General features: G+C 41.1%; 1 protein-coding gene across 2 annotated transcripts in view; it reads left to right on the forward strand.

Moving 5' to 3' along the window:
- The window catches only part of trappc9 (trafficking protein particle complex subunit 9), a 255,348-nt gene that overhangs the window by 184,202 nt on the left and 53,101 nt on the right, over window positions 1-18,045 (forward strand). For both annotated transcript variants that reach the window (XM_053446475.1, XM_053446476.1), the window contains 2 exons: window positions 3,860-4,012; window positions 9,114-9,205. In XM_053446475.1, the coding sequence (XP_053302450.1) occupies window positions 3,860-4,012; window positions 9,114-9,205 (245 nt within the window). The remainder of the gene's footprint in view (window positions 1-3,859; window positions 4,013-9,113; window positions 9,206-18,045) is intronic.

The following is an 18,045-nucleotide window of genomic DNA, read 5'->3' on the forward strand; positions in this document are numbered from 1 at the left end:
CTGTAGTAATTGAGCCCTAGCATATAAAAGTCCGTCTGCGTTACTTAGTCGGCAGAACCATAACGCTGCTCCACCGCTGCTGCACAGAGTTGTTGTTCCCAAGGTCGCGACCATGCCCGTTGTCGTGATCAACAACATCAGTTGCGTTGATCGCAGCTCCCAGAACGTTGGTCTCCCTTTTTATTCGACGTTTATAAATACCAATACCAAGTGTGAAGTCCATAAGATAAATGGTTCTCCACATATGCGAGTCACAGACAGCTCTTTTTGTTATTTATAGATAGATGATTTACGATTGGTACCACGTTGGTATAATATCTGTTCATGTGGTAATGAATCGCTTAAGAGCTGAGTTAAAAAACACACTGGAGCCAGTGCAGCCATCTGACTGTGCTGCCTCTACGACTCTCTCAGGAAAAATGACTCCCTAGGGAGCCATCGCAGCCTCAGAACTCAAACCCGTGGTGAGCCTACTGATCAATACATTGCTCCACTGTCTTTTGCCTAACAAACAGAATGAAAAACATAAACACTTGCTCTAAACAGGAATTTGCTCATTTCCACTGGTCAGCATGGTTCCTGTCTAAGACGCTGCTTTTTATATATAAACCATTTTACAGTGAGCTGGTCTCTTGTGGAGATGGTGATCCAGGTAACTTGCAGTAAGCTGCCCATCTCTCAGTCACGTTGGGTCATTTCTCTAGGGAATGATAAGAGTGTTGAGTGTGTGGAAAAAAATTGACTCCAGGTCAGACCTTTTTTTTCTCTGGTCTCCTGGTGTGAAGATAATGCTGATGGTGTCTTTCTGCCAGTTAAACAATTGAGGCAAAGCTATATCACCCACTGTGACATGAGTAAGAGGCCTGAGACCTATTTCTCGCCCCTATGAAGTGCTCATCTGTTGTGTCTATAACACACTGTGCAGTCTATATTCAATACATATCTCCAAGTTTTGTGACCTTAGGTTTTTAGATAAGTTGGAGGATTGTATTCTACTTTAAGGCCAAGAAAACCCTCCTTCACAGACTCGCTCAATCTCCACCAGCTCTTGAGATGTGGATTTTTAGTTTCATTTTCTTCTAACTTTGGCTGTCTAAGGTTTGATTGACTGCTGAGAACCGGTTCTGCTGCTGCTGCATGAAATGGGGGTTACTGTGTGAGCAGAATTTGGAAACAATGACCTAAAAGAAACTACAAAGCTCTGTCGAGCTGAAGAGAACTGCACAGCTTCGCTTCAAGAAGCCAATTGTACATACTTTTTGCAGCAGAGTTTGATAAATAAGCTTGTTAACCCACCTAGGAGATCAACAATAATGTGACCTCTGTAGCATATTTCAAAGAAGCGTTGCTTGTTTTGGTTTTTCGCTCGAAACGCCACTGTTTTGTCTCAGTCTTTCACACCCCCTTGGGGCCATGTTAGGCCGCAGCTGTTTTTAGCTAAAACTCCGGGTAAAATACGTCAGAACGTGGTAGTGGATAGAAAATGTTAGTGACTAGCGGGTGAGCATAGTCAAACATCTATAAGCCAAAGAGCCATGAATGTCCTTCCAATAAAAGGACTTTACATTTGTAAATGGACAACTCCTTGCTTATACAGCAACAGTAATATGTCCCTGGTTTGTTCAGTGTTTCCTGCTGCTCATACATAAATAAAAAAAGCCACAATAGTGCTTTAATGCTTGCTGGTATATAGCAGTGTTGTGGTATTTTATTGTTTTAGAGCAGTTGTCAGGTTTCTTCCAGGATGCATCAAGTGTTGACCTTCTCGTCCTATATTACTCTCCTCTTTTCCATCAAGATATCACACCACCATCTACTGCCTTCATTTGCATTTAACTCTAAATAGATTTATCAAGTCTGTCAGAGATAGAGTACATCCGATTGACATTTTCTTTATCGAATGCAGGGCCTGAACGCTGCGAAAGTGATTAGAGTTGGGCTTTGGGGTCATTTTAATGGCCTGAGCCTAGTTTGCTGCACCTACACTGTGAATCCTGGATGTGGCACTCGGTGCAACCTCGGGCTACGCACTCTCTGGCTCTTGTTAATAAATAACTTCGAAACACCCTCAGTACAGAGGGGGGAGCTTGGGCCTAAGGGTGTTTGCTCAGACTAGATAAATAATTTATCACCTGCCAAGCCACACAAATCAGCCTGCATTGTTTGTCATCAGGCAGAAATGTGAGCAAGGTTCCCCTCAGAAATATTTCGGAGACGACGATGAGCCTAGGCCTCCGTGATCCATCAAGGATTATTGCTACTGTCAATGCAGAGAGTCTGATAGAATCCAGTAGATTCTGTGAATTTTCTCACCAAGGCAAAGTAAATATAAAGACAGCATGCATTATTTACATTGACCACCAATAAGCTGTCCCGACTCTTCATCCCTCCTCTGTCTGAATATAAATGCCCCCCTACGAGAGTAATAGACTGTCATGCTACAAAAGATATTTATCCAATGTGTGAACTAAAGACCTTCTACAAACTTACCAATGCTAAAGCTAGCAACTAGTTCGCAAACTCACTTGCTTGTCCTCCCCTTCACTGCTTCCTTAGTGACTGAAATAGTGGAAAGTCCTGAGTAAAAATCTCATGGGGGTTAAAAGGCACAGTAAAGAGAACATGGAAAGAAGTTTCAGAAGTTGTTCAATCAAATCTTATTAGTAAAATCCATATTCACAAAACACAATTTGACTCATAGGGATTAACAAGATACAACATCCTCTGCCCTTAACTCTCAGCCGGAAGGATAAACTTCTAAATCTAAAAAGTTTTAGCATTGCATAAAATGTAGAAAGTTAACAGATAGTCTCATGTGAAGCAACCCTTCTCCTTGGATTGAGCAAAGTGAAATACCTGTTGTGAATCACCGAGCACACCGATAAAACTATATTATTTACGACATTTATGAGAAAAGAACGTGTCTAAAATAAATGGATCAATGTTATACATTTTTTATACAAAAGAAAATGTCTGACAGAGATGAAGGGAGCAGCAATGACAGTCCTGAGGAATCATAATACACAATCAGCTGCCAGCACGATCCACACTCCCCCTGTGTTAGTGTTAGCATCATCGCCTACACAAGTCATCATACTCATAGTCCACAGTCACTAAACCTCTACAAATAATTAGCTATTTCTTGTTGTTGTGTTACTTGACCTGTGTTTATTTATGTTCATGTCCAATATGTTTTATATCATTTGTTTTCCTTTTGGTGTTATCATTAAACACAAACATATTTACATTTGCTGCTTGGATTACTGAAATTGATTTAAACCATTGTGTTTGGATTCTGCATTATTTAAAAAAAAGTTTTTAGTTAGGATCTTCACTTCATCATGATCTTCAACCTCTAAAGAAGATCTAGCAGCAAACTACTGGAAGTGACTGATTACAGTTATTTTTTGTAACTGAATTGATAATAAATAATTTGCTACCTTTCCCTCTTTTAAATGTTTGTCTTTGGACTCAGGTGAACCAAATGTTTTTCCATATTTGTTAAGATGTTTGACTCTTTATTGAGAAATAGCAAACAGTATATTGACAACAAAAATACTATTGCACTTAAATCACTGACATTTTAGGAGACTTGAAAATCACCAAAGTTACAGTTGTCTCTAACAACGGTATCAGCAGTTTTGAATTTACTAATGTGAGCCTTTGAAAGTCAGTGAATTCAACCTTCATTAACTTAACTTGTGCATAAAGTTTAAAATGCCAGTTATGCAAGGGTCATTCCCAGTGTCACAAAGCGGATACTGTGGCATTTCCTTTTGGCCAGTGAGCAGTTACATAAGCAGAATCGGTGTGTGTGTGTGTGTCTGTGTCTAAGTGCTGTTCCCATCTCTTGTTGCAGAATGGCCATCCAGGTTGACAAGTTTGACTTTGAGAGTCTGCCACAGCCGGACCAGGAGACGGCTCGCTTCACTAACCCCAAACAGCTGGAGGAGGAGCGGCAGCATGCCCAGGGCTGCCAGATCAACAGCAAGCTGGGCATCTGTTGGAGCATCATATCCTTTCAGTGGCTCCATGTACAGGAGGATTATAGTAAAGGAAGCAGCTTGAACATATCATTGCAGATTAGGAAAGTAGACGGAGACGGTAAAAGTTCACATTAGTAGGTAAGTGTCCTTGGTACTGTGTCTCCTGTAACAGTCATAGGTGATGATGTCCACACGTTCTGAGTGGTGAAACAGATTTCATCAATGTTGCATCTTTTACATATTTTCAGTCAGATCAGAGATACAGAACATCTGGATGCTACATCTGGAGGCCCTCTGGCCAACAGGGAACTAGTTCTCTTTCAGTGACAGATGGGAAAACGTAAGGTGGAGTACTGGCCACTCTGACACTGTGAAGCAGTGTGTGTGTGCGTGCATGTCCGTGTGTGCATGCGTGTGCGGGCGTTTGTGTGTGTGTGTAAGAATTCACGTAATGGAGAAAAAACAAAATTGGAAACCAGGATAATGAAAGCAGAACAATCTAATAATAAGAGAAATGGGAGGTCTTTTTGTTTTCTTTGGGGAGGCTGGAACTTGTTTACCTTAGTTTCTGCCTCAGACATTGAACGGATAGTTCACCAAAAAATAAAATTCCCTCATTATCTACTCACCACTATGCCGATGGAGAAAAGAGCATGCTGCCCACCAATCAAAAATTACATGACCAGTTATGGAATATTGCAACAATACAAACTTTCCTTAGGTGCAGTGTCCTATCACTGCTGCACTTGAGAGGGAATGAATTCCCCAAACAAATCAAGGCACTCTACTTTGTTAAAGCACACAAGTTTTACAGTCTTAAATGCACCTATTAAAAACAAGACCAATATGCAATTACTGAGCCATTGGGCACTTCCACACCTACCTAGTTTGAACTGGACCTTAAGTCTTTTCAATTTTGTCCGAACTAAATTATATAGCAGCGAAAAGTTCCTTGGACCAATGACCAAATTTGTCTCCAACCAAAAGAGGTGTTCGCGATCGAAATGAATCAGGGTTGGGTTTGATTTCAGTGTGAGAATCCATTTTACTGGGATAGTTGGAGAAGAATTGGAGAAAGTTGAGACCGCATTGAACAACAAAAGGTGACAAGAGTGATTGGCAGGATTGCAGGCGACTCAGGTGATATGATGTTTACGGCAAGATCTGAACTCAAACTGGTGTTGAATACTGCGCCTGAAGTTACTGATGCTGGTAGTCATTTCAGGTGGGAAAATGCCCAATATGAATGTTATAGAATAGGGCTGTTTAGTCAGTGACTCACACTCTAAAGCCCTGGGCCATTGAAAAGTTGTAATTCATGAAAAACTCCTGAGCAAGGATCAGTGTGGTATTGAGAAAATACAAAATTAAGGTTCCTGAAGCAAAGATTCTGGTAAAGTTCATGAATGTCATTACATGTTCCTGCCAAAAACTAGCCGCTCCTCATCACGCATCATCCTACCTTCTATTAGCTCATAGCCCATCAGTTGGCAGTTACCGGTGCACATATTTAGAGATTTAAGAACTGCCTGTCAGATTGTTGGGAAGCATGGTGTGCAATTAATGATAAATCCAATCTCAGCGCTACTGAAGTTGCCATTGTATTTTTTCCTCTTTATGAAGGCGTAAACACTCCCATCATTATGTGTATTGTTTTATCGGCAAGTGCACTTGGCAGCATGTAGGCAGGAATGAAAGAAGAAACATTGCATACAAATGTATTCCCAGCAGCAGGTTTGATCGGGCTCCTGCAGCAAAAATGAATAATACAACAAACAGCCTCAATTGGCCTGTTTGATAGTTTTTGTCTGACTTGGAAAAAAATGGAATGATAGGAATGTGTGAATTTAAAGTTTCTTTTGAAGCTAAACGGAATATAGTCAGACTCTGTTGAGATTTCTCTATCAGCAGACGGATCCTGTAGCTGCTCAGTAGACGCTGGAACAGACCAAAGAAAACAAAAAGGGGAAGGAGTCTTGTAACCTTCATCAAAGGATCCATATCTCAATCACAGATGCAAGTCTCGTCTTCAGATCCAAACTCATTTTGATAAAATAGAACTATCGAGTCAACTCCAAATTCATGGTCAATGGACTGACACCAAAATTGCCACATGATGTTATCAAGTTAAGTCTCGATGCTATCGTCTGCTGCACAGGAAGACACTTCTCTGGCTGTAGATAGGGACTTGGCTGTCGACAGTCATCTGAGCAGTGCTGTGTAATTTCTGCTTCAGGCTGGATTCTCTCTTTACAACACGGAACACAAGAGAAATAAAAAGATTTGATTACAGTGCATGTCACACTCCGAAGCACTCGCTTGGCCTTGAGCAAAGTAACAGTCACTTTAATTTGCAATTTATAAGGTCCCTACAGTATTATTCCTGTTTTGTAGATAGCGTTAGTTGTAGTGACTCCCTCATTGGAAATGACTGCCATAGTGCAGGCTCCGAGCAGAATAATAGAAAGGAGGGGGGAGGGGGGCTATATATGCATGACCTCCCCTTGAGGAAGTCACTCCTTAGTTTGTGATTCTTTCGAAGAAGAAGTTCATTTGATTTCTCAACGCTGTCTTAACCAGCACTAATATCCCCTTCACAGTTGATTATTATTAATATGACTTATGATAAGATGTTGTAGCTAGCAGAGCAGAGTTTTGTTTTTCCAACATTTTCCAAAGTGGTGTCAAGAGGCCGACACAGATGTCAAGAGAGTTTGTGGCGATAAGAGCAGACAGCGGTGTCTGTGTGTTGTCAAGAAAATCGTGTGATCTCTGCAGCGGAGTTAATACGTTGCTTCCTGCCTCTGTCTGCTTCACCTCTCGCCTGAATAATGCAGAGGATTCGATGCTGTTTTGAACGCGTCTGTGTAGAGAATCTCCCGCTGCGTTAGAGAGGAGAACTGTAGGTAAACTCTGGAGCCAATTCTCCGGATTTTACCCGCAGGTCATTTGTGAAAAAGGCTATAGGCCTGCGTGCCTTCCTGCCTGCTCATGGGCTCTGTGTGTTTACAACAAATCAAATGTGACTGTAAGGTAGCTTACGAGCTGTCATCAATCACAAATAAGCAACCAAAAAGTCTGCTAAATCGAACACTTTGGTGGCATATATATTTAAAAAGAAACTCTGCAGAGAAGTTTTGCGTTAATGTACAAAATGACATCTCCAAGCTCGTTTATTGGGAAGCGCTCTGATCCAACAAACGGAAAAGTGCCAAACTTAAAATGATGTTGATCACCCATACAGAGACAGATGTTTTAGGATTTCTCAGCTCTGTGGCAGACTCTGGAAATATACTGGTTTATACTGGTACATGTTGATGCAATTAGCACTGTAATTGCATACCTTGTCACGTTAATATATGCTCACAACTTCCTGTAGCAGCGAACCCCCAGTGGACCTTGTGGCTGATTGGAATTGGATTGTTTTATTATGTATTATTTATTTATTGGTAATATAACCAATGACTGTATAGAAATATGGAAGACATGAATGCACAGTGAAGCCAAAGCATCTGGATCACCCCCTGGTGGCCGGCCGGCTGCTGTATGAGTTATTATTCATGCCTCCGCCATTATTTGATCGTACAGATAGTTCTTGCTTCTTATTTGGTGTTTAAAACTGATTCTGACTCCTGATAGGTCGAGTGCTTGTATCAGCTGCGTCGCAATACTGCAGATACATCACCGATTGCTACTGCTCAGATTCTGGCTCCAAATGCACAAGCTGGCAGGATTCAGTTCTGGATAGTGGAGACTCATCGTCCATATATATATATATATTTATAAAGCCTGTAGTCAAAAATATGGTCTCAGGCACGGTTTGATTTTGACCTTATGTTGTTGGAGGATAAGTCAGGGGATCAGCAAAGTCCTAAGAATTTATCCTCTAGGGACCTTGAACATCTGCCGCTTATTTCCTAGCAATCCACCCCACAGTGGAGACATCTTACTGTAGCCAAGTTGCTGCCAGAATGTACGGTGTGATTAATATTTCATTCACCCCTATTGGTATGTGAGGAATATGTTAGAAAGCATGTGTGAAAACTCTTACACGTTGTAAGATGCAGCCGAAAATCAGTAGCTCAGGCCGGTGATGGACAAAGCCGCTCGGTGCTCCTGTTACCCAACAGTCCTGCTGGAGCCTTGAATTAGAAGCTCCGTGTGTCCGTGCTTCGGCTGATCAAAGCAATTGTTCATTAGGAAGAGAAAGCAGTTGCAATGTGGTTTATTATGATTCAGACTCGGGGTTTGGAAATGATCCAGCCGGCACGGCAGAAGCACCTCTCAGCACAGTATGTTTTATCTGTAAATGCCCCTCCCCCCCTCTCTCTCTCCCTCTCTGCATGTGTACTGTACTCTCCCTCAAAGGTTAATAGACACAGGTTGGGTGCTCTGGGCGCTGCTCGTCTCACCCATTATTCCAAATGTCAGCTGTGTAAATGATCAGCGTCGTCCTTATCATCACACATTATCTGGGTAATTGCTCTCTGACAGTCATATTTGTTTTGATGCCGCATTCATACATTGATAGCCTCCCCCGCGATCGTTTTAATGCTGGCGCTGTAGTCAGGTTACAGAAACACGCTCGCCATTGGTCACCTTTGGCATCTAAATGAATGCACAACACAAAGATTTGTGATGCAGTCAATTTGTGTGGCTTTTTTATTAAAAAAAAACCAACATGCAACATTAAACAGGAGTAATAAGGGCTATAGCTCAGTCTGAATAAACTATATTTTCTCTTTATTCCACTCTGATGCTTCAATTTTGTGTTTGCATAGTAGTTCAACTACTATTACAACCATCTAATGTCTCTATGACTCAAGTGACGAAGGCTCTTAGTTTAGCTCTTTCTAATGTTTGTGTAACACAGGGAACATCAACACACTGAATCCTTACTAACATCGATGGGTGACTGTTTTAGGAACAGCTCTACACACGCACACAAATGCACACACATCAATAAAAAAAAAAATGTTGATGTGTGCTGGAACATTGCTGGAGCATTCTTTTATAAGTACAGAACAGTGTATTTTTTGGTGTTGTGAGTAAAATGTCGTGTTTGTTTGTGAAGAGTTTCCCATGTTGATTATTCCTGGAAATGCTATATGTCCTTGACCAATCCCACCCCTCTCTGCGGCGCCGTGGAGAGGCCAGCGTGGAGGGAGTCCTCAACCAGCTGGTCCTGGAGCACCTACAGCTGGCTCCTTTACAGTGGGGTGAGTACACGTGTGTGTGTGTGTGCGTGTGTGTGTGTGTGTGTGTGTGTGTGTGTGTGTGTGTGTGTGTGTGTGTGTGTGTGTGTGTGTGTGTGTGTGTGTGTGTGTGTGTGTGTGTGTGTGTGTGTGTGTGTGTGTGTGTGGTGTGTGTGTGATAAGATACAGAAAGTTTACACTCCCTTTTCATACTTTAACGAAGGCTTTAAAGTGAAATGGTCACTATAATCCAAAGTAAATGGAACAAAAGGAAAAGTTTAAATAAAGTTGTTGCGAGTGTTCTTCATTCGATTGAATTCCATGCTCCATCTTTTAAGTTTCTCATGATTATGTTTGTCTGCCAATCCCAGTAATCTTGAGAGTTCCATCTCCTTACCTGTCAGTTAGTGCATAAACCTCCAGTAGTGGTCTCAAGCCATGTTTTTTATTTGCATTCATAATGTGATACATGCTATTTTAGAGAGGTGTAGACAGCAGCTCGGGAAAATGCGTGAGTCACGGGGGACACGCCGCATTTGTAGGAGCACTCGTCGGTCGCACCATCTGTGATCAACCTCTCAAATCACTTTTGATTTACTGCGGGTGTTTGTTTTCTGAGCTTCCCGGCCTCTCTTTGGGTGCTGCCAGCATTTTGATTAGTCAGCTGGGGCTGCCCTGCTTTTGCAGAAGCCTTAAAAAAAAAAAATTATGCGGCAACAGCAGATCAAGCATCGGAAATTTGAGAATGTGTTGAGACAGGAATACGGAGGGGGATCAAGGCAAATACTTCACCAGATTCGCTGTTATCCAGTTATTTCAGCGTTTGATGTGCTCCGCCTTGAATGAGGAAATGTTCCCAGGACTAAATGCACCCGTCTATGATCTGATATTTGACATTATGTGTGCCATCTCAGCGCAGGCCTTTTCCGTGGTTGTATGTTTTTTTCATGCGTCTTCATTTCTGTGAGGGGATGGTGCTGCAGTTCCAGCTCAGGCCTCTGCAGGCTCTGCTGATTATGGGCCAGATAATTTGCCTCAGCACATTCGGATGCCTTTATCAGGGTTGCCAAGACTATCATAAGCTCAATAACAGTTGAGGTATTTCCCCTGTGTCTAGTCCAACCGGGTGCTTTTAAATTCCAGTGTCGCTCTCTGCTTCACACTCAGAGGGATAAATAGCACTTGCTATTCAAAAAATCCTCTTTGTGTTTGATTGCCATGATGATTATGGCCAAGGCTCTGTGTTCTGTTGGGATTATTGCCACTTGCTTAGTCATAAATTAAGACAATACAAGTGGAATCTTCTTTTAAAAGCATAAATTCAGATCTTTTATTATTATTCTACCTCCTGCAGCTCTTACAGGGAGATGACTTTAGTTTTTTTTAGTTGGACACACACACTTGAGACATGCTTAATTTAACGCCGTCCAACAAGTGACCCCGCTCCTCTTCTCATTTTTAAATCACTCACGCGTAGATCAGATCTTTCATGTGTCCTCTCGTGTTTATGTGGCAGGTGAACTGCTTGCGCACAAACATGTTGGACTTTTTTTCAATGTGTCTCATAAACTCTCGAGTGAAACACAAAGTAAACTTCAAGTCCTGTCCGTGTCCTAAGAACTAGCGGATTAGTGTTGGTGTTTCTTGTTAACATGTAAAGTGAGGCAGTGGGAGAGTGAGGTCGGAGGACATGCGTCTGGGTGATACGCCGCGGTACAAAATGAACGTAACTGAAACATTACAGTTCGTGAATGCATGAATCGGAACAGATATTAACTCAATTAACCAACATGAGCAACATGCTTGGTTAACTATAGCGCTATATCTGATGTTGACAATCTTCAATCGTATTTGGATGCCTTTAATGATTTCTCTAAGTTATTACTGATAGTCCTCCAGGAGATGGTAGTAAAAACTTCCAATTAAAATCTCAACTTTTCAGTGAAAAAAATGTCCCTCCGAGTGCACAAGTTTTATTTCATCAATATAGGACCATTGCTGAACTACATTTTCATTAATGTTTTCATCTAATGGATAATTCTACAACTCTCCTGAACCAGTCTTCTGTTTTGAGTGGTTGTAGAAAGTGATCTCATTTCCTTATGCATGCAAAAACGATTGTGGAGTGTGTTGTGTAGATGATTGTGAAGCCGATGTGAAAAGGCAGACTATTGTTGAAATCTGGTGTTTTGCACTTCATTGTAGTCTTGATGAGTATTATGAGTTTAAGTGCAGAGTACTGTTCTGAAGATTTAAATAGTGAAAGAAGTCAACAGGGCTGAAGAGATTTACGTATCTCTTGTCCCAATTTTTGAAGCAGGGTCTGTATGTTCTCCTCAGCTACAGCCGAGTCTGACCCAGGTGGTGTGAAGATGCAAGCAGGTCTCCACAGAAAAAAGTTTAGAGCTGGGTCTGTGTCGCAGTGCCTGAGCACATGATATGAATATGCATTTTAAGAGCCGCCGCTCCCCAGCGCCCTTTTGAGCGGTTTTGTTTACTGTACAGTTTCCGTGTGTGTGCGACTGGCGGTGTGTCAACATCCAGCTGCCAAGTATACGGTAAATTCCTTGAGGACCATCACTCTGTGGCTCCCCTGCTTTGCTAAACACTCTCATTCAAAGAGAAATGTTATCGCCTCCAGTTCTGCTCAATCACCAGAGACATTTGGCTACACATTTGTTTATACATACAAGGAATTAGCTGTGGTGCATTTGTGCAAGTATAGATGTAGACAATATAATAATAGGAAACAAAAATGTTATATATAAAATAATATGTATTTAAATCTTCTATAAATGTCCACAGGGACTCCCTCCTCTAAAAAAATCTGAGAAAACATAAATTTATTTAATTTCCGCAACTAAATAAAGGATTGCACAGTTCCACTGTTTATTTATTTAACTTTTCATCGCAAGTATTTTTCAGATTTTTGAAAGTCACTGAGTACATTAACACATACTGTAACTTAATGGATGCACAGAATCTACAAGAAGTCAACAGTGCGAGTGTCTACTTATAGACACTGTGCCTCAGGCTGGAGTTATGAGGAGAGGCTCTGACATCTCTGCCTGACCTCGGCCCATTGTGTGGCATGAGAAACGTGATGCCTCTTCACAATTTGCTACCATAGAAAACCTATGAATATTTGATTGCACAGGTTCCAGTAAATGGAGAACATGGAGTTGTTTTTATGGCTTTTTGTTTGTTTACAAGCTCATTATTATTATTGAAAAGGGAGCAAATGGAGGCCATTAGTAAATTATTCTACCTCCGGGAAGGACCATCCACATGGTCACAGCAGCGCCGCAATAAAGAGAGATCACATATGATGAAACACACTGCATAATTATAAATGAATAATGCAAGTGCGTTTTTTTTCGTTTAGTGAAACATGCTTTTGTTGCTGCAGAATCTCATTTTTCACTCTTAGAGGAAACGCTACAATTCAGTAATTGGGTTAGACATTAAAGCAGATATTATTATTTGTATGAGAGAAGCTAATAAATAGAAAACTATTGACACAAAATTTACCATAAATAATAGCACTGATATTTGTATGCCTTTCCTCTTTTTCTGTAAAATATATGGACAGCTTTAACATTATTTCCTGCCTATATTGAATTCCACACAAGCTGCAATTCTTTAATAAAGCCTGCTGTTACATATCATCAGCTGTAACAAACAGGTTTAAAAAAAAAAAATACATGGTATATAATGTGATTTATGCTATAAAACTCCTGAAAGTGCTGTTGATATCATTTTGGATTGATATACTGCTCTTTCCCTGCCTAATTCTAAAAGGTTTCCACTGAGTTTCTTTGCTTTTCATTCAATTTTCTGCTCTGGCAGTGAAAGTCCCTGTCTGGACGCTGCTATTTCATTCTGTCATATATGCTAAGAAAAGGAAGTGCAGCTGGAGAGTGTGCGCGTTGACCGTGGATTTCATGGTGCTTGAAAAGGGTAGGCAGTTTTACAAACAGTCTAAATGTCAGCAGATCTGCAGCCTCGGAGAATCTCAGCTATTGTTTTTTCAGAAGGTTACTGGCTGGCTGGTTTAATTATCTGTGACAACATTTTACTGCTCTTCCCAAAACTATAAGAGGTTCTTGTCATCCTTAAAATTGGAGAAACCAGAGAGAAGGAGGTTGACAGGGGGGCCATGGGATGAAACGCACTAAATTAGGTTTTAGACATCAGCTCTCATTTTCAACACAAGATATTCTTTTCAAACCACACGTTTCCTCCTTACCTTTGTACACTAAACAGCAGGGTGACAGAATTTGGTCTCTTTCAAAAGAGGACATGGCAGTTTGAGTGTTTAATCAAATGCTTACATTTTTCCGTCAAACAGATATAGATTAAAAAAATGTAACCAGCAGAGTAATTAAAGTTACCCTGTGGAGGTTAACCCTCTCTCACCTCAACACTGTGCGCATGTTGAGATGTAATAAAAACAAATAGAGTTGTGGTCAATCCCATTTTTTGGGTTTACAACAACTAGACAACTGTAACTTAAAAATCAAACTCGTCATTTCCACTTCATACTTCTAAATTCCGTTTCTATGTCCTAAGGTCGGTGCTAGTAACAATGGATAAGAGCTTTGACATATTTGTTAAACTCATTATATCTATTATTAAAGATGCTAGTGGGAATAATAAAAACAGCAGTCAAATACTGATTTGGACATCAATAACCATGACAACAGTTAAAGTGTCAAAACATTCAGGCCAACCCTTGTGTTTAATGCATTTCCTCAACATAAACTGTTTGATTTAGAATGCCTGTTTTAGACAGGGTAAAAAGGGTGCTGTTTTAAATTATCCTTAACCAAAATATGTTGCAGACATTTCATTAAGACACCAAGGAACCATATCAACTTATGGTAAAATGGGCATAATATGTGTCCTTTAAATAAAGTTTAGTTAAACTAAAGATTGTTTCATAAATCTGACTGACTTTGTGCTCATTAAACGATAAGAGTGATAAAGGGCTGAAATAATTTAAAATAGTGCTTTTTAAATAATGATTTCATTATTTTCCTGCCAAAAAAGGGTGAATGAATAACAACAAAAACAAAATATTGTTATCGGCTAGATTGTTGTTTTAAACATCGGTATCGGTATTGGCCAAAAATGTCCATATCGGTGCACCCCTATATACAAGCTGCTGGGAGAACTACAAAAAACATTATTGGAAAGATGTGATTTGCCACAAGGAAGAATCCATTAAATATCGGTGCGTAGCCGGATCAATGGGGGCGGATCCTGGACATTTTTTATTTCAATTTTTTTTTACATTGTGAGAAAGGTTGTTTTCTTAGACATTTTCTGGGATTTCTTAGATAATAATATACGGAAAAAAAATCCAACAAGCTCTGATGGAGTGTGATGCAATTGGGTGCAGCTTGATTGAATTTCAGGGGACTGTTATGTGCTCTCCTCGGTGCCATACTAATTCTTATTTAGGAGGCAGTCTCATGAGATGCATCAGGTGTTCTTTTTAGAAAAGAGATCTGATCAAAATATCAGCATATAGTAGTAAATATCTCTATATAAAAATACAACAACTCTAAACAAAATGTGTGTATAGGGAATGGCACAATAAGGTAGTGATTGAGAGGCATGACGGAGGGAGCTTTGCTGCTTGAATGCCTGGTGTGACGAGGTGTGAAGTTTAACTTGTAAATTCGTATAAACCTAAGGAGTTTAGTACAGAAATGTAGAGTCCAGAAAAGACTGTGATAAAAATGCAAAGTTTCATTCAAAATCCCTTAATCTTCAGCGCCACCTCGTCGCTGAAAGACTCCTTCTTACCTCCACAGCAGTTATAATGTGAGAACAGTTGGTATCATTTGTTTTTTTTTCATTTCTTTTTTTGCAGCCTGCACATTATGTAAATAGCTCCATTGATTGTAGCTCCTCAGCTGTCAAACAGATTAAAGGCAAAGTGGTGCACCTCCTGATTGGAGTCGCTGTGTCAACTTAATGGAGTGTTGCTAAACCAACAGTCACCTGACCAATCAAGACGCAGCTCTCGCAGCAGGCGATGATGCTGAAGGAGAACACAAGGTTTCTATCGGACAGGAAGTGGCCCGACACTTTTCATCCCTGAAACATGCAAGCAGTGAAATATAATAAGACAAATAAACGAAAAAATATATAAATATATTTAATAAAAATGCACCAAGAGTCAGAAATATTTGTAAATATTAAATAAACGTTAAGCTTATTGACAAATGTTGTGCAAATGCTAAATAGTTAGGAATAATAATTGGTCAATACTTGCATGTGGTGAACAGCATAAATTACAGACCATGTTTAAGCCACTCTGCCTGTGGAGTGCTGTAACCAAGCAGTGAGATGGAAAACAGCGAGCCTGAATGCGGACTTTGCCCCCTTCGCCCAACCCACCCCCCTTCACCCCTCCCCAGCCATCAGTCCACCACCAGGAACCCATCTCAATGGAATACAAATTCACCCATGAATGGAAAGACAAATGTTTAGCCTGGGAGCGAGATGGAAAGAGAAGGGTGGGGGCTTTGCTGTAAAAGGCGGAGAGATAATTTAATAAGACAGCGCTTCTGAACCGGCTCACACCGTCGCATTTTTTTCTCCCCCTCCTTCTTCCCTGCACACACACACACAGACACACACATATACACACACAGATGGACGTTTGGAGCAGTCACAGGCGGTGGCTTTTCAACGCTCACCGGGGACGCCTCGTGGAATAATACGCCTTTAAGCTTTTGTCAGGTGCCCAATTGCCATGAGGGCCGCCGGTTTGACAAATGGAGCTGCCAGACAGCCCAGATCCCCCTCGCGCTGGAGTCCCGTTGTGGTGATGATGATTAGAAGCACTGACCTGAGAGGGAGAGAGGATGGCAATGAATACATGCATTGTCTGAGATGAATGACAAGCGCTCTGACTGCACCTGTGACTGGTGATATGGCATATCTGTGAGCAGGATCCAAAGTTAACACCCACCAAGCGCCTCATGTGGGTAGATTTACCTTTTGGCAAGCAGGTGAATGTTTGTACCAAAACAGTCATGTGGTAAAAAACACTATCCTGAGAGTCTGGACTGCATTTTGATTGACAGGCGCTCGGTTTCTCTCCAAGTTGACCAATGAGTCTGCCATGAAGCTCTGTGCAGAACATGAGTCAATTTCCCCCCCCCACACACACAGTGACAGTATCAACATGGAGTAAGCAGATCTTGCTGATGACAACCCACAGAGGTAGAGGAGGATGAGGGAACTACAAAGGAGAGTTCTTATAGAAATGGATATTTGTATAGAACAGATCAATTCTGGCTACAGTGTTATGCAGAAGCTGGTGATGACTTGTTCTGTCTGTCGACCCAGGGCCGGCCCTAGCACATTTGGCGCTCTAGGCAAGCTTCACTCCTGGCGCAATATTTTGGGCCATACCACATATAGAAGGGGGCGCAAAAAACTCTGCATGCTCGGCGCAGTTTTTGGCGCCCCCCTCATAGTGGCGCCCTAGGCAACCGCCTATGTCGCCTGTAGGAAAGACCGGCCCTGTGTCGACCAAAGTAAAAAAACATAATTTAAGATCAACTGGAGCCTCTTCAATACTGATCAATATCTTTATAATAATTTTGCTTTCCATTTTGCTCCGACCTTTTAAGGATTTGCTGATGGGATTTTTACCTTCGCTGGTGAGTTGAACAGCTTAATTCGGACTGCCTGTGAGCGCACATCAACTGCAGGCTCAGGTCCCTGCGCAGCAGTGATAGGGCCTGTGGGAGATGGTAATTCGGCTTTCTAAAGACCAACTTACTCCAGCATGATGTCAGTCAAGGCTGCAAACAGAAGGAAGGAAGGCAAACTTGTCCATAGGCTGTTGTGCATGTCCATCTTTTGTTTTTGATTTCTTTATTCTGTGCAGTATTTTTAGCTGTTGATAGATGCTGACCTCACCAGGGTGTACTTCACCTTTTCCTTGTTACAGGTTGAATAAGCTGCATCTTTCTATGACCATAAGAAGGCTAAGAGAGTTTAGATAATGAGTATAATACTTAACTGTTTCTATAAAATGTCTAGTCACCAATGTTCTACCATCAACAATCTTTATATGGAAAGCAGATTAATAGTTGGTGTTCTGGCATAGAGACTAAGAGCAGAGGTGTAGCAACAAAAACCCACGTACTTTTTCTCCTTGTTTAAGATTTGATCATATTCATCTCCAGAAAAAGCTGTGTAAAGTGAAGTTCTTTGAGTCAGCGTTTTGTTGGTTGTGAAGACGCTACACTTGAAAATAAAAACCTGGCTACACAGACCTCTGGGCCAGCTAGTCATTTTTCGAAAGTGCCATAGCAGCTCAGGGCTATGTTTGCTGTCTCCAGCATAGCTCAGCAAAATCTCAGACGTGCCACGGCCATTTTCTGACATGAACTCTGGAAAATGCCTCCTAAAATTTGCCTTTGACTTAGGAAGAATGCAACAGGAGATTGTCCAAGTCACGACAGGGAAATGTCCAGAACATTCAGTTGAAGAGTGGCTCTTAAGTAGAGCATCCAGGAGGCAGGATATAACTTCTGCTGAGGAAATCACAGGGTTTTGTTTCCCACGCATCAACACTGACGGCCCTTATATCTTTTTTTCATGCTCTATGGAAAATGTAAGAAAAATGTATTGGGTTGATGTAGTGCATGTCTTACAGCAGCTTTACACTTCTCCTTAAATCGTTGGTCATTAATTCTGTCTGTAAATCCCCAATAAAAACTAATTGCGAAGACACTGAAAAAGTATTCAATAAATGTAATGGAGGAAAGAACATTTTACCTGTTCTGTGCTGTGGCCAGCAATAGTCTGTGATTTTAACTTTTCTAACAAGT

Source organism: Pleuronectes platessa, chromosome 18, assembly GCF_947347685.1.
Source record: "Pleuronectes platessa chromosome 18, fPlePla1.1, whole genome shotgun sequence".
NCBI classification, from domain to species: domain Eukaryota; kingdom Metazoa; phylum Chordata; class Actinopteri; order Pleuronectiformes; family Pleuronectidae; genus Pleuronectes; species Pleuronectes platessa.